At 41.3% G+C, this 27,088-nt stretch overlaps 1 protein-coding gene across 2 annotated transcripts; it reads right to left on the bottom strand.

Annotated features, from left to right (window-relative positions):
- Positions 1-1,307: 1,307 nt before the first annotated feature.
- LOC115791059 (uncharacterized) lies at positions 1,308-26,345 on the bottom strand. Of its 2 annotated transcripts, XM_030745146.1 has the most exons (16): positions 26,209-26,345; positions 20,313-20,683; positions 18,352-18,475; positions 18,063-18,169; positions 16,676-16,812; positions 15,774-15,910; positions 15,240-15,377; positions 13,440-13,630; positions 9,870-9,994; positions 9,316-9,452; positions 8,782-8,862; positions 6,961-7,098; positions 5,376-5,626; positions 3,163-3,287; positions 2,624-2,760; positions 1,308-2,014 (listed from the first exon to the last, which is right to left on the bottom strand). In XM_030745146.1, exons 2-16 carry the CDS (start codon positions 20,658-20,660, stop codon positions 1,887-1,889), a joined length of 2,304 nt encoding a protein of 767 aa, XP_030601006.1. In that variant the 5' UTR covers positions 20,661-20,683; positions 26,209-26,345; the 3' UTR covers positions 1,308-1,886. The 2 variants fall into 2 exon arrangements, with proteins under 2 accessions (XP_030601006.1, XP_030601007.1); XM_030745147.1 differs by lacking the exon at positions 8,782-8,862 and having other exon boundaries at positions 1,311-2,014.
- Between the last annotated feature and the right edge of the window lie 743 nt (positions 26,346-27,088).

Below are 27,088 nucleotides of genomic sequence, written 5' to 3' on the forward strand. Positions count from 1 at the left end.
TCTACCCAATGACACTTTAGGGGCGGAGCCACAAAAGAGCTTTCTCTGTGCAGGAGTGAGAGACACAGACACAGCAGCAGCGATCTCTGTCCACATGTTCCAGAATCAACTTTTCTATGGGATTAAATTTGTCTCAATATTATTCAAACAAACTAATCTCAATCAAAAAAAAAAAATTGTGGTCAAAACTTTCAGAATTGTAATGAAATTAATGAAAATTAAGCTGCTGAGGAGACTGAGGTTCATCGGAGTGTGCGAGGCTCTACATTTTATGACACTGTGGTGGCTTGTGCAGTGTTACACCATAGTGTGCTGGGGAGGGGGCAGCACAGACAGAGACAGGATGAGACTGAACAAACTGGTTAAGAGAGCTCGCTCTGTCCTGGGCTGCCCACTGGACTCCATCAGGTAGGTGGTGGACTGAAGGATGCCAGCCAAGCTCACATCCATTATGGTCAATCCCTCCCACCCCCTGCACTGCACTGTGAAGTCTCTGAGCAGCTCCTTCAGCACAAGACTCTTACATCCCCGGTGCAGGAAGGAGTTACCACAGATCATTCCTGCCCACAGCCCTCAGACTATATAATCCAACACAATCAAGTCCATAGAAATGCAGGAAACCACATCATGTGTCATTATGCTTTTGATTGCTGCTCTTGTTTTCTGCACTTTTTCTACTGCTGCTGTAACAGGTGAATTTCCCCACTGTGGGATCAATAAAGTCTTTTAATAGCACCATGTTTAATGCTATAGATCCTGGATGGCTGTCTCACACTAAAGAACAACCCCCACCCAAGTTCCCAAAACCAGGAATGTGAACTAACCACAGGAAGCAATTGTTGCTGGAACACACCAACTGGATCTTCTTTCATGAGTCTTCAGTTGCCAGATTTGATTTATTTGCAACATCGTCCTCATCCTGATATGAAATTTTAAGGGTCGCTGTTTTGACATATTGGAGAAAATCCAGCATGCAGAGCAGACGTCTCAGTGCAAGCAGAAAAAGATATCCAGGGATTGATCTAAAACTAGCATCACTGGCAGCAGTTCAGAAGTGCGCAGGGAGACGACCTCAAAGTGGAGATCCACCAGTTTTAAATGAGGACATTTCTTTCATCTTTATGGCCAAACATGTGGACCATTATGATCACAGCTCATCTCATCTGTTCATAAACCAGCTTCTATTTACCACAACAGAAACAAGCTGCTGAAAAATTCTTTATTTAACTGGATCTCAGAAAAACAGAGACCAGAAACATTTGTAACCACTAACATGTGGTCATAAGAGCATGTACAACTTTATTAATATTACAGTATTTGCATCTTTATTGATCATCAGTGTCAGTGCCAGCTGTCACTTTTTCCTCTTTTAACTGTAGCAGGCCATCACCATCTTTTAGCAGAACATGCACAGAACATTTTGAGGCCAAAAACATGCTGCATGTTTTTCCACCTGATTTAATAAACTTGAACAAAAATTTATGTTCTGTGAGGAACCAAAAGCAAAACACTTTGTGACTAAACATGCACCGACAATCCACCAACATGTCACACTTTTTCTTTGAACTATTATTTTTGTGGAAATTATAGAACCATAATTGGAAAAGAAAGTGATTCCTAATTGTGACATGTGCCGGCACATTTTAGAACACCAACTAAAACTGACATCAATTATCAGAGGTTTCTACCACTATCTTTGCTGAATTACTGAACAAACAGACCAACAGTTTTAAAAGAACTTTTATTTTTGTAGAACGTTTTAGTGCTAGAGCTCCAACTTAAACTGACTCCCTGTTACTACAGCACTAAATCAGAACATCACAGATTTCCTCTCTGCCTACTCTCTGTCCTCCTGCCAGTTCTTGGGTGGAGTGGGGTTAGCAGACTTATTGGTTTTGGTGAAAGGAGGAAGACTGGCATGAAGTGGGGGTGGGTTGTGCGTGGGATGGGTGGGAAACACCACCAAACCCCCCCTGGGATGAAAGGTGCTGCTGGCCCCTCTCCCTGCTTTGACCTAGTAGATAAAAAAAAAAAAAAAAAACAACCAGGTAAAAAGTGAGATTAGAGATCCTGTGCTTTGGTTTCTATGTAATTTTACTATCTCAACATGCAGAGTGAAGGTTTGCTGAGCTTGAACAAAGGGATCTTTCTCCTACATGTTTATCTCCTTTACATGAGATAAACTTCCTCACATGCAGGAGAATTCACTAAAAACAGATATCTTTGTAATGCCACCAAGTGCGAGGTATTAAAAATCCAAAAACCTTGTTATGAGCAGTTTTATGTAGGAACTATTTTCTTTCTAAAGCTGCTTTCAGCTGCTCCCTTATTCACAAAGGGGTCGCCACAGTTTGGAGCTCTGCATGTTTGATTTAGCAGATATTTGACACCTGATGTCCTTCCTGACCCAACCACAAAGGGATCTGTGTCTCCTCCCAGGATCGAACCAGGGATCTTTTGCTTGTTAGGCACATGTGTAAAGATGAGTGTGTAATTGTGACTGAACTGTGAGCTGCTTCTTTTAATAAGATGAACAGAATTCCTCCAACAGGTTGAATCCTCAGCAATCTAATGCATTAACAGCAGTGTGTTAGAAACTGTGCATATTTGTGTATTTTCATACCTGGGCTGCTGAGGCTGGACAACAGGCTGCTGTGGGAGGGTGCCATCTGAGTGGATAAGGTAGAGGACAGAGGTGGCACAGGGGTAAGCTGGGGCGAGTTACCAACATAAGAATGAGACACAGGTGGAGCTCCCAGACTAAAAAAAAAAAGATGTAGTTAAGTTAATCATGAACAACTCAAAGTACGCTGAAATTAAAGTCCAGAGATCTTGAAAAAAAGGCAGCTGCACTTCTTTAGGTTTGTGAAGAAGTTTCACCTCTCATCCAAGAGGCTCCTTCAGCTCTAAAAACAAATGGTGGAGAGTCCCAGGTGGGGTTGAAGCACCTGGGAAGGGATCAAGCCTGCGTTGCAGAAAGCTGACAGCTGGTGCTGTAAGCCACCACCTCTGTTCACCGATGCTCTGTCACAGTGGACCCCCCCCCCAAACATAAAGAAGTCCAGCTGCCTCTTTTCAGGCTCTCTAGACTATCATGACCTGGATGACTCAGAACCTACACAGACATGCTGAAATCAAAGCAACAGAGAAATACTCAAATACCTGCTGTGTGGCAGTGTGGGCAGAGTGGGACCGATCTGGTGATGTGGAGTGTATCCAACTCTACTCTGTCCTTCTCCAACCTTTGCTGTAACAGGGTTTCGTTTCCAGGCCCTCATTCTGTGGTTCTGAAACAAGATGTGGAACCCAGAAACATGCAGGAAGACAAGATTAACAGAGTGAGGATCCAGTGAAAGAAAAGATGAAACTGCTGTACACAGGATGAGAGCCCATGACATTATCTGAGATCTATGTCTGATTAGTAAACATTCAAAATACTGATTCCAGCACAGTTCATGCTGTGGGAGGCAAATAATAACAAAGAATGATTTATTCACTGTTTTTGGCTTTCATAACTTTTCAGTGAGATGTGATCATTTTCCAAACTTCTTACGCACTGAGACAAACATTCAAATCCAGCATTTTCACAGCTGCATCACTAATAATTCAGAAGACTGTAGGTGTCCATATTTCATTCACATCAGACTGTAATTATACACTGTGGATGAACCATTATTAGAAACCTGTTGAGATTTATTAGAAAATTCAAAAATCTGTTGGGAGAAGGTTAAACATCATGATCAGCAGCCAAGTATGATGCATTTATTTTCGTCTTTTCACGCACTGCAACCCAACACAAATCTTAGTACAGAACCTGTGTAGTTTCCACCTGAACCCATACGAGGATGGTACGGTGGAGGTTTGCATTTCAGACCCAACAACACCCTCAGACAACAGGACCCACCACGATGGGGATATCCTCATCCTCAGGGGACTGTTGTGATCTGGTGGTAAATAAATAAAATTTAATTGAAGTAAAATTGGATTGAATTTCAATTTCCTCCTGTGATTAATAAAATGGATAATATTACAGCTCTTAATTTGGAAACTTTAATCTGAATACTTTAAGACACCCCAGGGTTAGCAATGATATAATACAGAGCAAAAATGTGTTTTCAATATGAACATAAGTCATGAAATCAAAAATATTTAAGAATTGCTATGATCATCTTTAACATTTTTCTTCAATTCAATTCAATTTTATTTATATAGCATCAAATCACAACACTTTATACTGCAAATAATACAGAGAAAACCAAACAATCAAATCAACCCCCTATGAGCAGCACTTGGTGACAGTAGGAAGAAAAAACTCCCTTTTAACAGGAAGAAACCTCCAGCAGAACCAGGCTCAGGGAGGGGGGGTCATCTGCCGCTACCGTTTGGGGCTCAGAGACAGGACTGATGCAGAGGCTGTCTGGGGATCAGTTGTGACTGGTTGGGGCTGAGGGGAGGGAGAGAGGACCTTATTACACCAAACACCTTGAGGTGACTGGTGTAATTTGGTGCTATATAATTAAACTGAATTACATGAAGCCCACGCAGCCCCCAGTTTTTCAACAAAAAGACTGATAAAGATAACAGCAGCAGTGACGATCACGATGTCATAATCATATTACCAACATGGTGAGTTCAAAAACATTTCCTGAAATGAAGCTGCTGGGAGGCCTTCATCAAACCACCTGGTCAACAAGCTTCAACGTGAAGAAAAGCAAACTTTGTAGCTGCTCCCATTCACTGCCATTTGATTTACACAGTGAAAACGCTACAGTAAAAATACAGTAGTTAAAATAAAATACGTAGATGAACAGTAAACTTAATCTGATACGATGTTTAAATCTGGCCGCTTGGTAAAGGCTGGCGGCAGCCAACCTGCTTTATGTGGCAGTGAAACCTAGAACAAGCAGGGATGGGTCTAAAGGAGGAGGACATTATTTCAAGATTTTAGAAACATTATTTTGTGAGTTTAGATTAATATAAAATACAAATGAAATATTATATTAACTGAAATACATGAATGTTTAAAAATATTTTTAAAAATTGATGTAGGACAGCAAGGCCATTACTTATTGACATCTATGCTATCAGAAAGTCTGCTTTCTGCAGTAGGAAACATATCAAAGCACAGGACAAACCTCAATTCTGAGAATGCTAATATGCTCGCTTTTCTTCATTGCAGCAAAACATATTCATTCACTAGAACATTTAAACCTGACTCATACATACCTCATCTAGGAGCTACAATACTGTCATGTACCAAATACTGTTTGGCTCAGGTTTTACAAAGACCTCAAATCTGTCTGAACTGTGTCTGAAAAGACCAGCATGCAGTTCACAGATCATCAGGTGTGAGCACATGAATGGTCTCTTCTCACCTCAAGAGCCTCTGGGCCCTGCTGGGGAACACTGTGAGGTAGAAAGGAGCTGTGAGGTTGTTGGTTATTGCATGGCTGAGGAAGTGTGTGCTGGATGGAGACTGGAGGCTGTGAGGTTGTATCAGAAAGCGTTATGATGAAATTGCTCATTTCTGTCTCCTCTGCTGACTCTTCATCCTCTGACTGACTGTACACCCGCTCCTCTATTTCAGACACCTTCCGCTTCATTGGGTTGTTGTTTGTTTCCAAATCTGCAACAGAGTAAAGCAAGAATTAGATTTTTTAACTTAAAGTTTGGACTAAAATGTGGTCACTGTGGTCGCTCATCTGGGCTTCACCTCTGGTGAGCATCTCTGCATTTGTAGGGTTTTACTTCAGCATCTTATTTTCTCTTATTACAGTATAGCACTCAAATAAGTTCATCATGAGTTACTAATCATCATCAACATCATACATACTGACTTCTACAAAGATACAGTTTTGGATCAGCTCGGTCTGACAAATAAATACAGGATGGAGAACTTCAAAGCCAGAATTGATTTTGTGGCAGTTAGGAGAAGGTTTTGGTCTCCAGTTGTACCCTACTGTGATATGGACCGAAAGTGCTGAATGAATGCATCGACACTTTAAGTGCTTTGGTCAGTAAGACAATAAAGTCGAGCCTATTTGAAGCCAGGACAGAGAGCCAGCAACACTGCTGTGTAATTAACAGACTTATAAATATCACAGCTGCCATTACGACACAGGAGAATGTGACGGATTTTCGTGAGTATGACTAATTAATATGACTAAATATCAGAGCTGTACAGCAGGTGTCCTGTTGTAGGATCATATATTAATGCTTACAGAACAACAACTGGTGCATCTAAGAATACATATTTCCTGTTGATCATCAGAGAAACACAAAGACATCAGACACTACTGAAAAACTTTAGAGCCTCCTACTATCCGTGCACAGGGGTCAGAGGGATCTGTCAGGAGTGAACTGACTGGTCAGTAGGTGGTGAGTTCATACCTATTGATCCCTAATCTGGAGCGCAAGTTACCATGGTGATGTACCTCAGTAGGAAGTGAAGTATCTTCGTAGTACAGAAAACCCTGAAGGTAACTGGATGAGACTAAATTCTGCTCCATGGTACAGGCCTTTGCAGTGTTGAGAGAAGTGAACTAAGTAGTAGTACTTTTTCCACTCCTACCATCCTCAGCTGTTCCCATCATGGTGACCAGTGTGAAGGCCTGACCATTTAATGAATGACAGCTCAGGCTGAATGATCTGGACATGTGCAGAGGAGGTGGATGTGTTGGACAAAGGATGTTGAAAATGAAGCTGCCAGGAAACAAGATTTATGGATGTAGTGAAGGAGGACATGCAGAGGGTTGGTGTGACAGATCAGGATGCCAGAGAAAAGGTGAAGTGGAGGTAGACGATCTGCTGAGGTGATCACTAAAGGGTGCAGCCAAAAGAAGTAGCAGCAGTAGTAAAATCACCCGTCAATCAACCCAGCAACCACGACAGAGCGTTGAGTTTCCTGCCATTTATTAGCAAATGCTCACAGAAGTTGGCACATGTTCATTTGGAAGTTACCTGGCATTCCTGCTTGGAAAAGAGGAAGGCTGGATTGCCACAATGGAGGAGGGTTGTACATGGGACGGGTGGGAAACATCGCCAAACCCCACTGGGATGAAAGCTGGTGCTGGCCTGTATCCCACTCCCTGCTTTGACCTAGTAGATAAAAACCAACCAGTCAAAAAGTGAGATTAGAGATCCTGTGCTTTGGTTTCTATGTAATTTTACTATCTCAACATGCAGAGTGAAGGTTTGCTGAGCTTGAACAAAGGGATCTTTCTCCTACATGGAGATAAACTTCCTCATATGCAGGAGAATTCACTAAAAACAGATATCTTTGTAACGCCACCAAGTGTGAGGTTTTAAAAATCCAAAAACCTTGTTATGAGCAGTTTTATGTAAGAACTATTTTCTTTCTAAAGCTGCTTTCAGCTGCTCCCTTATTCACAAAGGGATCGCCACAGTTTGGAGCTCTGCATGTGTGATTTCAATCAGATATTTTACACTTGATGTCCTTCCTGACCCAACCACAAAGGGATCTGTGTCTCCTCCCAGGATTGAACCAGGGATCTTGTACGTGTTTGGCACATGTGTAAAGATGAGTGTGTAATTTTGATTGAACTGTGAGCCGCGTTTTTTAATAAGATGAACAGAATTCCTCCAACAGGTTGAATCCTCAGCAATCTAATGCATTAACACCTTAACTGGCCGCTCCAAAATCACCAAAAACGCCTGAAAAAGCATACCCAAATTAAATCAGCTGCTGTTCCTGAACTCTTTGGAGTACATGCAAAAGGTTGGTCTCTTTGTGACAAGCTATATTTTTCATTTTTGCAGTCAAAAATGCTGTAACTGTAATGAGTATGTAGCATGTATTAAGTTTGGAACAGAAAAATTAGACAATTTTTGCCTCACCTGGATTTTTCCTGTTTGTTTTTATGTAACTACACACTGAGTGTAGAAGGTATGGACTGGAAAATATAATGAAGCTGTAGAATGAAGTCTTGTCTACATGTATTTCAAATTTTATCAAGATAGCACAAAAACCTACTGTTTTGTAAAGGTTTTTGTGTGTTGATCTCAGGCGTGGTCTTACATGTGAGCAGCCTTTGTTATACAAACTTCAAATGGCTGTAACTCCTCAATGCTTCAACATACAGTCATCAATGAGGCTCTAATCAAATACACTACCCTGAGGAATCCTCGGATATACACAAAGTTACTGATAGTACAAATTAATTATAATTATAGACATATAAATCAGAGGTTACCCAAATTTCTAAAAGAAGGAAAATGTTAGGCCTTCATTCACAACCCCCCCCCCCAGTCTATTTTCAGTGATTCCTTCACACACACAAAATAAATAAATTGTATACTGATCAAAAGTTACAGTAAATGTAAACACTACATGTACACATAAAATAAAAAACCACAATCCTCCCAATAGTCCTTCTCTGATACACAACTTACAACCCCCTCCCAAACAAATACCCCCACCCCCACAAACAAAACGTACACAAAGCATAAAGCTTTTTGTACAACTTTAGACACTTACTGGTCAAAAAAAAGCTCTGAGCCATTGACCTCCTCATCCTGCTGTAATAAACGTTATAAAGACTCCATGAAAGCCTCATCGAGACCTGTAACAACCTTCCCTGCCCCAACACTGCTCTTGTAAATTTCCATATGTAAAGCCCATACACAATATAAGTGGCGTAACAACAGCGTACGGTGATATTTTCTGAGTAATGGTGCATGTCAAGCTCACCATTACATACATATTTACATCTAAACAGCATATAATATGAGGACAAGCTGAGAATAAAACGTAACACGTACCATGACTCGCCGGCAGAGTAACAGCTGTTTGTTCACCGGATTTTGCAGTGATAAAACCGGTCGAATCAGCGACGAAATCCTCTAATAAATAATAATCCAGTCTCATGAGTCATTTAGTCATTTCTTTGAATAAATATAGTCTGTTTTTGATGCATTCTGACCATCCGTTATACCCACGTGTCAGGAATTTTTTTGGCTATACACCTGTGGTTTGGGATTTTGGGTCAGAGTCAACCAATCAGAATGACTGGAGAACATTTGGGGCATGTCCAGAAAAGTCACATGATGCAGTCTGCTTATTATTGGCTCTGGAAAACCCATTTCATAACATGATTGGCCAAATGAGGTGTCAATCCAATTCTGAGGGTCTAGTCTGTCATATAAAAGCATCGTAAGGGCGAACTGCAGCGTTACTGTGACGCTATGAGGCTTCAAATTCAGAAAGCACTACAAACGTCCCGTGGGCGGGCCGCTGCCAGTTAACAGGTTAACAACAGTGTGTTAGAAACTGCGCATATTTGTGGATTTTCATACCTGGGCTGCTGAGGCTGGACAACAGGCTGCTGTGGGAGGGTGCCATCTGAGTGAATAAGGTAGAGGATAGAGGTGGCACAGGGGTAAGCTGGGGCGAGTTGCCAACATAAGAATGAGACACAGGTGGAGCGCCCAGACTAAAAAAAAAAAAGATGTAGTTAAGTTAATCATGAACAACTCAAAGTACGCTGAAATTAAAGTCCAGAGATCTTGAAAAAAAGGAAACTGCACTTCTTTAGGTTTGTGAAGAAGTTTCACCTCTCATCCAAGAGGCTTCTTCAGCTCTAAAAACAAATGGTGGAGAGTCCCAGGCGGGTTTGAAGCACCTGGGAAGGGATCAAGACTGCATTGTAGAGAGCTGACAGCTGGTGCTGTAAGCCACCACCTCTGTTCACCGATGCTCTGTCACAGTGGACGCCCCCCCCTCCCCCTCCTTCACAAACCTAAAGAAGTCCAGCTGCCTCTTTTCAGGCTCTCTAGACCACCATGACCTGGATGACTCAGAACCTACACAGACATGCTGAAATCAAAGCAACAGAGAAATACTGAAATACCTGCTGTGTGGCAGAGTGGGCAGAGTGGGACCGATCTGGTGATGTGGAGTGTATCCAACTCTACTCTGTCCTTCTCCAACCTTTGCTGTAACAGGGTTTCGTTTCCAGACCCTCATTCTGTGGTTCTGAAACAAGATGTGGAAACCAGAAACATGCAGGAAGACAAGATTAACAGAGTGAGGATCCAGTGAAAGAAAAGATGAAACTGCTGTACACAGGATGAGAGCCCATGATATTATCTGAGATCTATGTCTGATTAGTAAACATTCAAAATACTGATTCCAGCACAGTTCATGCTGTGGGAGGCAAATAATAACAAAGAATAATTTATTCACTGTTTTTGGCTTTCATAACTTTTCAGTGAGATGTGATCATTTTCCAAACTTCTTACGCACTGAGACAAACATTCAAATCCAGCATTTTCACAGCTGCATCACTAATAATTCAGAAGACTGTAGGTGTCCATATTTCATTCACATCAGACTGTAATTATACACTGTGGATGAACCATTATTAGAAACCTGTTGAGATTTATTAGAAAATTCAACATCTGTTGGGAGAAGGTCAAACGTCATGATCAGCAGCCAAGTATGATGCATTTATTTTCGTCTTTTCACGCACTGCAACCCAACACAAATCTTAGTACAGAACCTGTGTAGTTTCCACCTGAACCCATATGAGGATGGTACGGTGGAGGTTTGCATTTCAGACCCAACAACACCCTCAGACAACAGGACCCACCACGACGGGGATATCCTCATCCTCAGGGGACTGTTGTGATCTGGCGCTAAATAAATAAAATTTAATTTAATTAAAATTGGATTGAGGCTTTTTTTTTCAGAGGAGCCACAGTATCCAGAGTCATACACAATGAAAACATAAAATTATTGATGAGATAATCGACCTCTGTGGGAGCAGAGTTTAGGCACATGGCACTGAAGAAGATAGTAATGGAGGAATTAGATCCTTAAACTTAGTTACAGCCCTTTCAGAAAGACTTCTACTGTAATCATATTCATTACCCACTATTTTGTAATTGATTATTGTAAATTTAAGCATTCTTAAGAAATGATCAGAGAGGAGAGGGTTTTCAGGGAGTATTGTTAAATCTTCAGTTTAAATTTCATGTCAGAACAAGATCGAGAGTGTGATTAAACTGGTGGATGGGCTCATTTACATTTTGACAGAAGCCAGTTGAATCTAATAATAGAGTAAATGCAGTGTTGAGTGTCCAGCTGCCTTCATTTCAAGCTATTAGGACAATGAGGACCTGGATGACTGAGAACTCACACAGACACTCACACAGCATCTTTGACAAAACCTAGCAGAATATTTCCAGTAGTGAGAACGTATCCAAAGTGGACCATCTGCTACATGTGAAAAAGAAGCACTTCAGGCGATCCACCAAACCTTGTTTGAGGTTCATGTGTGAAACTGGCTCAGGTTTTACAAAGACCTCAAATCTGTCTGAACTGTGTCTGAAAAGAGCAGCATGCAAACAGTTTAAATGACTCTGGAGCACTCAAGAAGAAAGACCGTAGTTCACAGATCATCAGGTGTGAGCACATCAGGGTTATTATAGTGAACGAAAACGAACGAAATAACAAAAACTGAAATTGAAAAAACATTGTCATTAACTGAAATAAATAAAAACTAAAACAGGGCTTTCAAATTATGCCGGTGGCAGGCGCATTTTCCACCACTCTGCGGCGTCTACTTTTTAATTTTCCTAAAAAAATCTTTTTGCGCCGTCCGCCATCTCCATTTCCAGCGCCATGTGGACACACGTTGCACTATTTACGTTCTTTCAATCTGAGCCATTTGACTGGTTCACAACTGCCATGTGACTATTCATATCGTCTGCTGCTGTCACGGCTTCGGTCTCGGTCATAAGGCACCTGCTACTTGGCATGCCCCCCCGCTACTCCAAAACAATTTGAAAGCCCTGCTAAAATTAAAAGGAAAAAAAACGATAACTAACTAAAACTGTATCCATCCATTCATTTGCTTCCGCTTATCCTGTTCAGGGTCACGGGGGGGCTGGAGCCTATCCCAGCTGTCATAGGGCGAGAGGCAGGGTACACCCTGAACAGGTCGCCAGCCTGTCACAGGGCCAACACAGAAAGACGAACAACCTTTCACACTCTCATTCACACCTATGGGCAATTTAGAATAGCCAATTAACCTAACCCCAGTAAGTGCATGTCTTTGGAATGTGGGAGGAAACCGGAGTACCCGGAGGAAACCCACGCAAGCATGGGGAGAACATGCAAACTCCACACAGAGAGAGGGAGAGGCCTGGAATCGAACCCAGGCCTTCCAGATGGTATTCTATCTGTGAGGCAGCAGTGCTAACCACTGCTCCACCGTGCTGCCAAAAAAAAAAAAAAACTGTATTGTGAGTTTAAAAAACAAACTTAAACTAACTAAAATTATAGATAAAATGACCTTCCTTTTCTTGTTTGTCATTTTATTTAAAAGCCTTATCGACTGATTATTTTTCCACTCGCCGAGTTTAAGCTTGCAGGCTCACCGCGCTGGTCCGCAAAGTAATGGCAGCGGTCTGCTGAGAAAGCAGCAGAGTCCCGTATGGAGTTTCTTTGAGTCCAATAATACAGATAGAAGCGCGTCTTGTTGTGAATGATGAAAAATGTATGGAACACGTCTCAGTGAGGAAAAAACACCAACATCAAAGTCCACCTGAGAAGCGCACACAAGGAAACCGCTCTGAACCGACAGAATCTGGCGTTCACCTCCGGAGAAATGAGACTACTCAGCGCTGCCACGCAGCCGCAACATTGTGATGAACCTGTTCCATCCTTGTACGTTTCCGGCCACTTTATCAGTGAGAGAATAACAATCAGGAATAATCAATATAAGGACCCGAGGGAATGAAGAAAGTGAAAAAACAGGGACAAATATGTTTGCAGCCAAAAAACTGAGCACAAAGAGCGAGGACCAAAACAAGTCCCAGCTGGCACCGCATATAAAACACCTGCACACGACTGTAAGGTAATGAACACACACAATCCAGCTACACAAGCAGAAATGCAACATGAGGTCGGCCACATATCGAGCATCTAACCAAGCTAGCTCCAAAACAGAAGCTGTTAATCTGCTGCACTGACGCTGAACTTTATTGGGAGTTTATTGTAGAATTTATTGAGTTTGGGGAGTTCATGTTTTTCTTTGTTTCTCCCTGTTGATGTTCATGTGTGTGTCCTTAATATTACACACATTCAGCCTGTAGTGCTGCTGTCTGTGAACAGTTGTTGTTGAATATATTTCTTTAAACGGGATCTTTTGTTGAGTTTTTATTACACAAGAGTTACTCTTGTACCTTGAATCTTGCATCTGATAAAGCATGAAAAACTAAAACTAATACTGAAACTAACGAAACTCAACTAAAACTAAGCAATAACCCAAAAATAAAAACGAGCAAAACCGCTCTGAAAACTAATTAAAACTAACTGAATTAAAGAAAAAAAAGTAAAAACTAACTAAAACTAAACGATTATGTAAAATCCAAAACTATTATAACCCTGGAGCACATGAACGGTCTCTTCTCACCTCCAGAGCCTCTGGGCCCTGCTGGGGAACACTGTGAGGTCTTTGGTTATTGGGTGGCTGAGAAAATGTGGTCTGGATGGAGAATGGAGGCTGTAAGGAGTACAGCAGAGGGGTGGAAACTGGGGGACAACGGAGCCCTGTCACCCGAAGCCCCAGGTAGACGGAGTCAGACAGTTTTGGATCAGGTTGGTCTGGAAAAAAAAAAAAAAAAAAAAAAAAATACAGGATCAAAAACTTCAACCCCAAAATTCATGAGAAGACTGATCTTGAGTCGCAGCCTACTGCACTGTTTTCATTATGAAACATGTTGCCAAGTTTATTTGGTCAGATATTGCAAATTCAGGATTTTGACCCGCCTGCTTTGCCTAACCAATCCCTGAAAATCTCAAATTACCATATTTTACTATAATAAGAGAAAATAGAAACAAATAATTACACCACATGTCTCTCACCTCAAGTCATTACACAACATAGTTGTGAGTTCAACATACGCTATGATACCTGATCGTTCTAAGATCTGGATTCACTTATCCTAACCTCAGCAGTCAGGATAAATGAAGCTGATATCAACACGCTCATTTAAAGCAGGTTTTACCCTGCATACTGACATGAAAGGGGCGGAGTTTGCAGCATCTGACCAATCACAATTATTGACAAGTGCAGGAGGAAGTGGCTGAATTTTCAAAGGAAGAAACAATAATATCAGCAAAAGCATGAAGTGGTAAACACATAATACAGACTGAAAGCAACACAGCTGCTCCAGACAAAGCAGCAGGTAAAGCAAAGGAAAAGCACTGAACACTAGTTTAGTATCGAAAGTGCTGAATGAATGCATCGACACTTTAAGTGCTTTGGTCAGTAAGACAAAGTCGAGCCTATTTGAAGCCAGGACAGAGAGCCAGCAACACTGCTGTGTAATTAACAGACTTATAAATATCACAGCTGCCATTACGACACAGGAGAATGTGACAGATTTTCCTGAGTATGACTAAATTAATATGACTAAATATCAGAGCTGTACAGCAGGTGTCCTGTTGTAGGATCATATATTAATGCTTACAGCACAACAACTGGTGCATCTAAGAATACATATTTCCTGTTGATCATCAGAGAAACACAAAGACATCAGATACTACTGAAAAACTTTAGAGCCTCCTACTATCCGTGCACAGGGGTCAGAGGGATCTGTCAGGAGTGAACTGACTGGTCAGTAGGTGGTGAGTTCATACCTATTGATCCCTAATCTGGAGCACAAGTTACCATGGTGATGTACCTCAGTAGGAAGTGAAGTATATTCGTAGTACAGAAAACCCTGAAGGTAACTGGATGAGACTAAATCCTGCTCCATGGTACAGGCCTTTGCAGTGTTGAGAGAAGTGAACTAAGTAGTAGTACTTTTTCCACTCCTACCATCCTCAGCTGTTCCCATCATGGTGACCAGTGTGAAGGCCTGACCATTTAATGAATGACAGCTCAGGCTGAATGATCTGGACACGTGCAGAGGAGGTGGATGTGTTGGACAAAGGATGTTGAAAATGAAGCTGCCAGAAAAACAAGATTTATGGATGTAGTGAAGGAGGACATGCAGAGGGTTGGTGTGACAGATCAGGATGCCAGAGAAAAGGTGAAGTGGAGGTAGACGATCTGCTGAGGTGATCACTAAAGGGTGCAGCCAAAAGAAGTAGCAGCAGTAGTAAAATCACCCATCAATCAACCCAGCAACCACGACAGAGCGTTGAGTTTCCTGCCATTTATTAGCAAATGCTCACATAAGTTGGGACATGTTCATTTGGAAGTTACCTGGCATTCCTGCTTGGAAAAGAGGAAGGCTGGATTGCCACAATGGAGGAGGGTTGTACATGGGACGGGTGGGAAACATCGCCAAACCCCACTGGGATGAAAGCTGGTGCTGGCCTGTATCCCACTCTCTGCTTTGACCTAGTAGATAAAAACCCACCAGGTAAAAAGTGAGATTAGAGATCCTGTGCTTTGGTTTCTATGTAATTTTACTATCTCAACATGCAGAGTGAAGGTTTGCTGAGCTTGAACAAAGGGATCTTTCTCCTACATGGAGATAAACTTCCTCATATGCAGGAGAATTCACTAAAAACAGATATCTTTGTAATGATGTTATAAAGCCACCAATTAATATGAAGTCAAATTTCCTTTTGCTTGTTAGGCACATGTGTAAAGATGAGTGTGTAATTTTGATTGAACTGTGAGCCGCTTCTTTTAATAAGATGAACAGAATTCCTCCAACAGGTTGAATCCTCAGCAATCTAATGCATTAACAGCAGTGTGTTAGAAACTGTGCATATTTGTGTATTTTCATACCTGGGCTGCTGAGGCTGGACAACAGGCTGCTGTGGGAGGGTGCCATCTGAGTGGATAAGGTAGAGGACAGAGGTGGCACAGGGGTAAGCTGGGGCGAGTTGCCAACATAAGAATGAGACACAGGTGGAGCTCCCAGACTAAAAAAAAAAAAAAGATGTAGTTAAGTTAATCATGAACAACTCAAAGTACGCTGAAACAAAAGTCCAGAGATCTTGAAAAACAAAAAAAAGGCAACTGCAGTTTTCAGTGTTAATTTCGTTGACTAAATATTCTTGTCAGTTTTCGTCAATGACACTTTTTTTCATGACAAAAATGCGACAATAACTAAATAAAAACTACCTAAAAGGATACAACAAACAAATAAAAACAAAATTAATTGACACTTTCGTCAACGAATGAAAAGACGAAAATGTTTGGTGGGGATGACATCCAATCTGAACTGATTTAATTTTGTGACAGGGCGGGACAATTTATGAAAACATCCAATCAAATGCACAGTTGTACAAATTTGCTCTAAACCCGGGAAGGCCAAACTAGCCTGTGATTGGTCGTTACTTCCGATAGAACTAAGTTACATAAACAATGTCAGCAGGGAGAAAGAGAAGAGCCGATGTATGGACACATTTGTCCTTTGACGTTGTGACAAACAAAACGATGTGTAAACCACGTGGGGCGACTATCTCGGGTAAAAACACGACAAATCTTAAACGACTTCTGCAAACCAGTCACCCAGATCTCCATGCAAAGGTAAGCATTTTAATGTCATGCAGGGTAAAGTGTTTTTCCCAGTTTAGAGTTTGTGTTTGTGCCTCTTTTCAGGCTCTCTAGACCACCATGACCTGGATGACTCAGAGCCTACACAGACATGCTGAAATCAAAGCAACAGAGAAATACTCAAATACCTGCTGTGTGGCAGTGTGGGCAGAGTGGGACCGGTCTGGTGATGTGTAGTGTATCCAGCTGTACTATGTCCATCTCCAACATTTGCTGTAACAGCGTCTTCTTTCCACACCCTCGACCTGTAGTTCTGAAACCAGACCTGGAACCCAGAAACACGCAGGAGGTCAAGATTAACAGACTGAGGATGCCAAAGAAAAAGATGGAAACTGTTGCATACAGGATGAGATGGGATTTTCAGCAAGACAAAACAATGAGGGTGTAAATATTACTACAAATTTATATTTCAAATTTATTCTGTTATTATTTATTTATTCTATTACTCTGTCATCTGTAACCCGGAAGCAGTTGTCTGTCAGGCGGACACAGCGCAGAGCACTGGTAAAATAATGCTCCTTTGTTCTGTACTAACCTTTGTTGATGACACATATACAGGGTTTTAAAATTGTGCCGGCGGCAGGCGCATTTTCCACCTACTTCACCGCTCTGCGCCGTCTACTTTTTAATTTTCCTAAAAAATATTTTTTGTGTCGTCCGCCGTCTCCATTTCCAGTGCAATGTGGACGCACGTTGCAATATTTACGTTCTTTCAATCTGAGCCATTTGATTGGTTCATGACTGCCATGTGACTATTCATATCATCTGCTGCCGTCATGGCTTCGGTCTCGGTCATAAGGCGCCTGCTACTTTGGCATGGCCCTCTATTACTCCAAAACAATTTGAAAGCCCTGCATATACTGAGTCACGGCATGAATTGTTAAATTTCTGATTGATAGTTTGTTTGCTTTATGTCATTGAGTATGTGCTACCTAGCTTGTACTAGGCTGTTGACATCACACTCTCCCCATTGACTCCTAGTTGTTTACTACTTGAGAAGTTCTGTTTGTCATTTTTCACAATAAGAGACTTTCACATAGTTAGCTCAGTAAGCTAACAGTGTTTGTGTTTACAACTTCAATTCTCATATAGGGCAATTGTATTGAGAAATTATTTGAATAGAGTAACAGCTGAGTTACATAACTTACATTTGGATGCATTTAAGCATGTGGAGAGTAATGTTAGAGGTAACCAAAATGTCACAATGTATTCTAACTGAGTTACCTGTATTTGAATGATTGGAAATCATCTGTCCGTTATGACAAATATTCATTGAAATTCTTACTTTCTTTTCAGTTTTCACTGTGTTCTATGAATAATATATCAATCATCAGAATAAATGCACTTCATTAACATCAGTCTGAAGCATGGACTCAATGACTGACCAGGAAGTAGTTACAGAGGGAGATTTTTTTTTCTGTTTGCTAACAGTTCATCTTAATAAATAGTACATCACAAAATAAAGTCTTCAGTAAAATTTATCAGAAGATGAATAAAGTAAGACAAGAGTCTAACCTTGATATTCTCAGGTGCGACACCGACTGCATCAGCAATGGCTTTCATTTTCTCCCTGTCCGGAAAAGGTTCCTCCTGGAACAAGGCCTCCAGCTGCTCCAATTGATCTACACACAAGTGTACATTAGTGCACGCTCACGCTCACACGCTCACACGCTCACACACACACACACACACACACACACACACACACACACACACACACACACACACACACACACACAAATTACAAGGCAACAATTTGCATAGCAGTCAAATGTGAGCACACACTAACAGATGTTTCCCTCACCTGTACTGTAGCGTGTCCATGGTTTCTTCTTTGGTTCAGGTGGCAGCTGAGGGAAGTTGAAGGCCTGACCTTGGCCCCTGGTGCTGTAGTCAATGGGGAGTAGGGCAGAGTTTCCCTGCATCATCTGCCATGGAGACACATTACCTCAGCACAGATTATCTCAGTCAAAGTCCATGTTTGTTAGTAAAATGTTTTTTTCAGCCCACACAAAGCAATGCAGAAATCAATTTCAAAAAATAGAAGTTCTTTGCTAGTGCTAATAGCCGTGCCTGCTTGCTAATTGTGGTGATAGCAAATAGCTCCGATAGTAAACCAGCAAAATTCTCAGCGCAGCACGACGGGACCAGAACCCTGAACACCCAAACATATCAGAACTCCCACGACACAAGAAAAACTAGCAAATTATCACAACTGGCAAATCTGCAGCCTCCAACTTTTGATTCAGGGAAAGAAAAAGGTCTTAAAAAATGATCAGTTATGAGAACAAACAGATCTCCTGTCAGACTGATAATAGACTGACTGTTCCAGCTCTACACAACTCACATTTTGTTTGTCAGTCTCTGTACAAATTCATTCTCAGGCCAGGATAGTTCAAATCAATCCATCACTGGGGGCCAAGCAGCGAGGCTGCACCCACAGTGATTCTAGGTCTCGTTATTATTCAACTGTTTTCCTCTCCAATGGGAGTCTGTGGCAGCCCCTAGAACTGTCAGGCCAAAAGTTGTGAAATTTGGCACATTTCCTCAGGACAGTCTCATTATCATATTTACCAAAATATGTGCCACTACCTTGAGCACTGTAGTGCAGAGTTCATCTTACCCTGTGATGACCAATAATGGCTCGTGTTCAGATTTATAATGACGTTTGTGTGTCAGCTAATACTGTCAGAGGTCCTGAGCCTCATAAGTGCCAAGACTTGATGTTGACTGAACTGATTCAGCCGCCATGCAGACTGCTTCTACAAACATTTGTAAAAGAATGGGTCACTCTCAGAAGTGGAGACATGTTCCCTGGAGTGACAAATCATGCATCTCTGTCTGGCAATCCGATGGAAAAATCTGGGTTTGGTGGTCGCCAGGAGAACAGTACTTGTCAGACTGAATTTTGCCAAGTGTAAAATTTGGTGGTGGTGGTGTGGTGTCATTAGACCTTTGAGCGGCGTTCTAATTAACGAAAGTATGTTTTACTATACAACTTGCTGGCAGATCTTAACACCTCTTCCATGCTATACACACAACTTGTTGAAGAAGCCTCTTGGGTGAGACATGAAACATCTTCACAAACTCAAAAAAAGAAGTCCAGCTGCCTTCATTTCAAGCTATTAGGACTACGAGGACCTGGATGACTGAGAACCTCATACAAACACTCACACAGGGCTTTCAAATTGTTTTGGAGTAGCAGGGGGGCATGCCAAAGTAGCAGGCACCTTATGACCGAGACTGAAGCCATGATGGCAGGAGAGGATTTGATTAGTCACATGGCAGTCGTGAACCAATCAAATGGTTCAGATTGAAAGAATGTAAATATTGCCACATGTGTCCACGTGGCGCTGGAAATGGAGATGGCGGACGGCGTAAAAATTTTTTTTTAGGAAAATTAAAAAGTAGATGACGCAGAGAGGTGGAGTAGGTGGAAAATGCACCTGCTGCTGGCATAATTTGAAAGCCCTGTCACACAGCATCTTTGACAAAACCTAGCAGCATATTTCCAGTAGTGAGAATGGATCCAAAGTGGACCATCTCTTACATGTGAAAAAGAAGCACTTCAGGTGACCTACCAAACATTGTTTGAGGTTCATGTGTGAAACGGGCTCAGGTTTTACAAAGACCTCAAATCTGTCTGAACTGTGTGCCTTAAAAGAGCAGCACACAAACAGTTTAAATGAATCTTTTGAGCACTCAGGAAGAAAGAAAGTAGTTCACAGATCATCTGGTGTGAGCACATGAATGGTCTCTTCTCACCTCAAGAGCCTCTGGGCCCTGCTGGGGATCACTGTGAGGTAGAAAGGAGCTGTGAGGTCTTTGGTTATTGGGTGGCTGAGAAAATGTGGTCTGGATGGAGACTGGAGGTTGTGAGGAGTACAGCAGAGGGGTGGGAACTGGGGGACAATGGAGCCCTGTCACCTGAAGCCCCGGGCAGACTGGCTGAGAAAGGTCATCCCTCTTTGCTCCCAGGTTACTCTCAGACTTCACCTGCTCCTCCTCTTCTCCCTCTGAGGAGGTTACCATGATCAAAACGCTCTCCTCTGCCTCTTCATCCTCCGACTGACTAAACATTTCCTCCTCTAATTCCTTCCTCTTCCCGTACATTGGGTTGCTGTTTGTTTCCAAATCTGCAACAGAATAAAGCAAGAAAAAATTTTTTTACTTGTAAGGTTTTACTTCAGCATATTATTTTGTCTTATTATAGCACTCTGGACATGAATCAATTCATAATGAGTTACTAATCATCATCAACATCATACATACTGACTATAATAAATACAGGATGGAGAACTTCAAAGCCAGAATTCATTTTGTGGCAGTTAGGAGAAGGTTTTGACCTCCAGTTGTAGCCTACTGTGATATGGACTGAAAGTGCTGAATGAATGCATCGACACTTTAAGTGCTTTGGTCAGTAAGACAATAAAGTCGAGCCTATTTGAAGCCAGGACAGAGAGCCAGCAACACTGCTGTGTAATTAACAGACTTATCAAGCCTGAGGTTTTTAAACAGCTTTAGTTAATCCAACTTCATTTCTGCCTCTGGTACTTTTGAGTTAGTTCAACTTCTTCTAAAGGTTATTGAACCTGAAGCAGCTGGTATCACACAGAGAGAAAGTTCAGCTGGGAAACTGCAACAAAAATCCAAATATGAATAAATAAATACCATACCACTTTATTTATAAAGCACTTTTAAAAACAACAGAGCTGACCAAAGTGCTGAACAATAACATCAAACATAAAAGATCAAGACAGGCCAAAAGGCAACAGAAACAAAACAAAGGTGTAAGAGTTAAATAAATAAATAGATAAATTAAAAACTATAACACTTGATCCTTTTTGGTGTGTATGCTGGCAGGAACATCGACTTCACTCCTTCATGATGCGCTCTCATGTGATACACCTACATAATAATGCACTATGTCCCTCATTGAGCTGGAGCCAGATAAACTGCCTGCACTGCCAGAAATAAGCTGATCAAGTTTCAGAGGTGGGAAGTAACGAAGTACAAATACTTTGTTACTGTACTTAAGAATTTTCAAGTATTTGCACTTTACTTGACTATTTATTTTTCTGTCACCTTTTACTTTTACTCCCTACATTGTTACCAAATATCTGAACTTTCTCCTCCTCACATTTTCAGGCTCATGACTTTAGGTTTAACACATCTGAGGGAAGTTTTTATTTCCATCACTGCGCAAACATCAAACCGATCTGAGCCTAAATGGGTTATTGCATCCAAAAAGGTGAAAGTCAAAATCATATAACTGATGCATCATTTATGGCGCTCTACTCAGGGGTCACAGTGGGCTGCAGCGAGTGCAGCTGTCTGTATGTTGGTACTTCAGCATCCAGCATTACAGAGAGGAGCCAGCATACTAAAGAAGGAGGAACATTTATTAAGTGCAGATCATTTCAAATGCAACTTTTCTAACTGCTCAACAAATATCAGCAAACACACAAAGTACGATGATGCTCAGATTCACTCACTGAGTTCCTCCTTCATACCAACTGTATACAGTCCACTATAAAGACAGTATAAACAGCATACTGTCAGTGTAGGGGTGGAAATCAGCGCAGACAGCTGTGAAACATCTGTTTGTTGAGTTGTGTAAATCCACACAGAGCAGCAGCAGCACAGGTCAGCTGATCACAGCCTGCACACAGAGAAAATCTGCTGGAGCTACAATAGAAATGATGGAGCTGTGAGGCTTCCCCCCCCACTGAGCCACTACAGTCAATCTCAGGGTCCCCCACCTGCCCAATCCCACTCTGAGCCCTGACCGTACTCACTTTCTGTTCAGGTGTGGAAGCAGAGTTTTAAAAAAAAGTTTATTATTACTTTATTTTATTTATAGAGCACAGATTCAGTTAGCTTGGCACAAACATAGCTGGAAGAAATGTCCTCCAAAGAGCTGCTTTTACTTTCTTACTGAGTACATTTCAGAGCCTGTACTTTTCACTTTTACTGTGTAAGAAGTTGAATCAGTACTTCAGCTTTTACTGGAGTATTTATTTAATATTAAGACAAGTACTGAAGTAAGGACAGTAAATAAGCGTACCATAAATATAACAATTTAAATAGAAATATAGCATCAAGTAGCATATTGCAGAATTAATCTTCACAACAAGGTGAAGGTGTTGAAATAACACTGTACAGCAGACAGAAATAAGACTGCATAGTAGAGAAACAACAAAATCATATGCCGATGATGTACTGGAAAAGAATGTGTTTTGGTCTGATGTTTTGTGTCTACACGATCCAGATGAGGCCGTTAACAGGCGACAGTGAAGGGCACAGAAGGAACTGATAAGCAGGCTACATGCTTGCATATTTCAATATCTGTGTAACTGTGTCTAAGTCTGTGTATAAAAGTTGAACTAAGATAGAGAGCGGTGTCAGACTTGTGTGCAGCTGCCCAGACTGGCTACATTAGGCAGCTCCGACAATTCTGAACCAGATTAATCTGTAAACTGTTGAAATGGCTTTATTAAATTTAATAATTGGACTCCTTATTCTGTTGTTTTGTGTAATTCCTGTTCGATAAACGAACACGCAGAAACCTAAAGGCTTAAGCAACACGCACTCTTATTATTTAAATTCCTTCAGTATCTGGAGGGCGGCACGTTAGCATAGTGTTTAGGACTGTTGCCTCACAGAAACAGGACCTTTCTGTGTGGAGTTTGCATGGGTTCTCTCCAGGTTCTCCGGCTTCCTCCCAGAGTCCAAAGACATGCAGTTAGTGAAGTTAGGTTACCTGGTTATTCTAAATTGCCCATAGGTGTGAATGGTTGCCTGTCTCTTTGTGTTAGCTCTGCGACAGGTTGCGAGCCTGGCGCAGAGCTAACACCCTGCCTCTCGCTCTATGATAGCTGGGATAGGCTCCCACTGCGAGGACTTCAATGAGTTCCAGCTGTCGCTAACGGCTCTGAGAGGAATTAAGTAATAAACAGAATTCATTATTCATGAAATTTTAATTCATTATTTAATTAGGTATTTTAGGTGTTTTTTGAAAACAAAGTTACTTGTTTACAGATCCAGTGCAGCAGCTGTAGCCACTGGTTCCATCCCAAATGCTTGGAGATGCAAACAGCTCCGACATGCTCAGAATTGAGAGTGGAATTGCGTTCTTTGTCTACAATAAGTCCACATGCAGCACAAGCTGCCAACCTCTGCATGTGCTTGTGGTTATAACTGGCGTGTTAGAGCAACACATGTAAATTGTTTATTATGAATTTCTATCACATCCTAACTTTGGCCATGTTCTTTAAAGATTTCCACATTATTTGTCTGTTCTGACTGTTCTTGACACATCAAGTGCAGTTTATAATATGAGAACTTGGATCGTTGAAAAAAGGTTACAGTTTTAAATGTAGAAAGCAGAGTCAGAGATAACACTTGAAAATTTGGGTATTCTGAGACAATACAATGCTTGTTATTAAACATAAATTCGGATTTCTCTCTTTTTCCTCCTATGCTTAAATTCCTGTAAATGCAATTCAAAAATGACAATATTATAGATACAATACTGTACAGCTTTCCACGGGCAGATTTTGGGACAAACTGAATGGGAATTAACAGATTTATTTTGCTTTTATCTTTGTGGTAGTGCTCAAGGGTTCCAGCCCAGTGCTGTCCCATGCTGAAGTCGTCTTTCGCTGGGCTGCGAATTTCATCAGTTCGCCATCGGAACTCTTTGCTATCACTGCAATTAGTGAGCGGGCGTTAATTTGGTTTTTTTGTCACGAGATCGTTGCACATATCCACGGGTATGTGCAACGGCAGCCTACGTAAGAGCGTACGTAGGCTGCCATGACAGACTGCTACTTCCGCTGTACGGTTTTATACTTCCGGTTACCCAAAGTCAGAGTTAATGACAAAATTGTGTTACTTTGTGCTGTAACAGGCGGCTTTATTAGTTGGAACATGAGCTCGGGTTCAACTTGTTCTGTTTTTGGTTGTCACTACATCAGTCTGTAAATTTTTTCAAATTATTTTATCCTGTAAATTTGTTTTTTTTCCCCAAAATTATACTACCCAGTTGCACATCCTATTACTGTATTTTTTCCTTATGTTTTAAGTTTTCCTTTAATGTACAGCCTCTTATTTTTTTAACGTTATTTTATTTATAGTGTGAAACTACAGTATACAGCCTACACAAAGCTTAAACAACGCATGCCTTACACATGTAAACACGTAGCCGTTAGCAAGATGACAGCTGCGTGTTTCCCCGATCACAGCCTTCGGTCAGTCCAGTGTTTCTGTTCAGTGATCTGACGTTGCCTTGCTTGTTCAGCATTACTTTATCGATTTTATTGCTTTAAAGGTAATTATACTCCTCGGTGGTCTTATAATTACGTGATTCCTCGCCATCAACACCTTCGGAAAAAACAAGGTAATTGATAATGTCAAGGTAGCTGACTTTGGGCCATAATTTCATGTTGTCTAGGCACTGTTACTGAATTGTCCACGCTGCTTTTTAAAACATCCTTGCAATGTCTCCAATCCTCCGATGTGATACCATTTACGCCAGGTAAAAGAAACTGCAGCGTCAAAATGTTTAAATGAACGGCAAGTGTGTAAGCCCGCAACCATAAACAACAGCGCAGCAGAAGTAAAATACCGGCTTGCGCTATGAATTAATGGTAAAGTCAGGAACACTGTGGATTAAACATAAATTCCCAGGAGCTCAGTGCTACCAACTTGGCAACTTTTTGTTTCCCCGAAAAGCGACAAGTGACAAATTTAGCGACTTTTCCCGGTGACTTTTGGAGATAGCCCCAAAGCCGAAATCTTCTCCACGTACACACAGCGCTCATACCGCACCCCCTCCAATTAGCGAGCTAATAACCCCCCGGCTGAAATTTTTTTCTGGCTAAACCCTGGTAATATGAACAGACACTTGGACTGACACGTGAACGTAAAAAAGTACAGGCACCCATTAAATTATTTCTGTGATGACAGTTAGAAATGCTAAATAAATAACAGGATGATCGAAATCAGTGGTTCCCAAAGTCAAGAGTGCTGCGGCCGCTTAAAAAAAACAGAAAATCCCCCCACCCGTCGTCCGATAGCGCCGGCCTGTGAATAGAAATCAAGTGATGTATTTCCTTGAAAATATGATTTAAAAAAAAAAAAAAAAAAAAAGTTAAACACAGGCTGCTCGCTAAAACTTGCTAATACTACCCAGTCACAAATAAATTGCTAATGCCAATATGTGACCCACTTGCCAGTGGACACAAACTTCAATACAAGAGCAGTAAACTTAGGCCAGAGTAATGAGTAATTATTATCTAATGAGTAAAATATGTAACTGTGCATACTTGTAATATGAGACTGCCTGCAGTACCTCCGCTGCCATCAGTTTATAACGTTCTTGAAAAAAACCGCAACAAGATTCTAGCCACGGCTAGCTGGTGCTAAGCTAACTGTGCCCATCTGCAAACACGGTCTGAATGTTATTAACCGTGTTTTACCCTCTCAGGGGAAGATTAATAACCGCGTTTTACACATTCAGGGTGAAAGCAGAGCTTTGAACAAGTCTTTCGGAATGATGCAGAATAATGGAGCTAAAACTTGTGACACGAAAATGTTAAAACAAGCCGATAAAACGCCAAATTTGAAAAAAATTAAAGTTTAGCCTAATTGAATTTACCTGAATTCTCTGGTGTCCCACTGCCTTCATCTATAGACACCACCTCAGAACAAATGTCTTCTCACTAATAATGGACTAATAATCGAACAGATAATCAGGAGAGTCTAACCGCCTGACGAGAATGGTGAAGACTGAAGCAGCCAATCAGCGATCAGAACAGCTGCGCCAGACAGCTTTTTTTTTTTTTTTTTTTTTCTGTGAACTCTGACCCCTAGAAGTGGACATAAAGCTGAGATGTGTTACCTTCAGCATGAACCTGGGCTTTGCTGCACCTGATACTTTATTCTGCTCAACAGGGTTTATGCTTTGTTGAAGCCATGTTGACTCTGTAACAGAATCCAGCTTCCTGTTTGAAGAGGAAGTTTAGTTTAGATACATATCAGGTCCATCTAATCACAAATATCTTGGAGAAATTAAAAGGCATCACAAACAGGATCTCAGGTCTCAGGGGGTTCAACATGTTTGTGGTTTTCACAATAAAAATGAGATTTGATGTAATTGATGTGTGATTCTAAGTCCAATGTGTTAATACAGTATGTGATTTTCACTCATTTAAAAGTCAGTTAGAAACTCTGAAGAAAATATGCTCATAATAATGCTGTTAGTCACATTAATGTACAACTTTTATTGTATTTTTTTGCATATTAATTATACTCAAATGGACGTGTTGACCATAACTGTACAGAAGCAGGAAAGTCACACTACATACATTAAGCCACCACAGAATATCCAGGATGATTGTACTGAAAGCTGAGCTGTAATCCACAAAGAGGATGTGGGCGTAGCTCTGCTGCTGCTCCAAGTGGCTCAACACTGAGTGGAGAGCTACAGCGATGGCGCCCTCTGTTCACATGATACGAAACTGGTGGGGTTGGAAAGT

The sequence above is a fragment of the Archocentrus centrarchus genome, chromosome 13 (genome assembly GCF_007364275.1).
Source record: "Archocentrus centrarchus isolate MPI-CPG fArcCen1 chromosome 13, fArcCen1, whole genome shotgun sequence".
Classification (NCBI taxonomy): domain Eukaryota; kingdom Metazoa; phylum Chordata; class Actinopteri; order Cichliformes; family Cichlidae; genus Archocentrus; species Archocentrus centrarchus.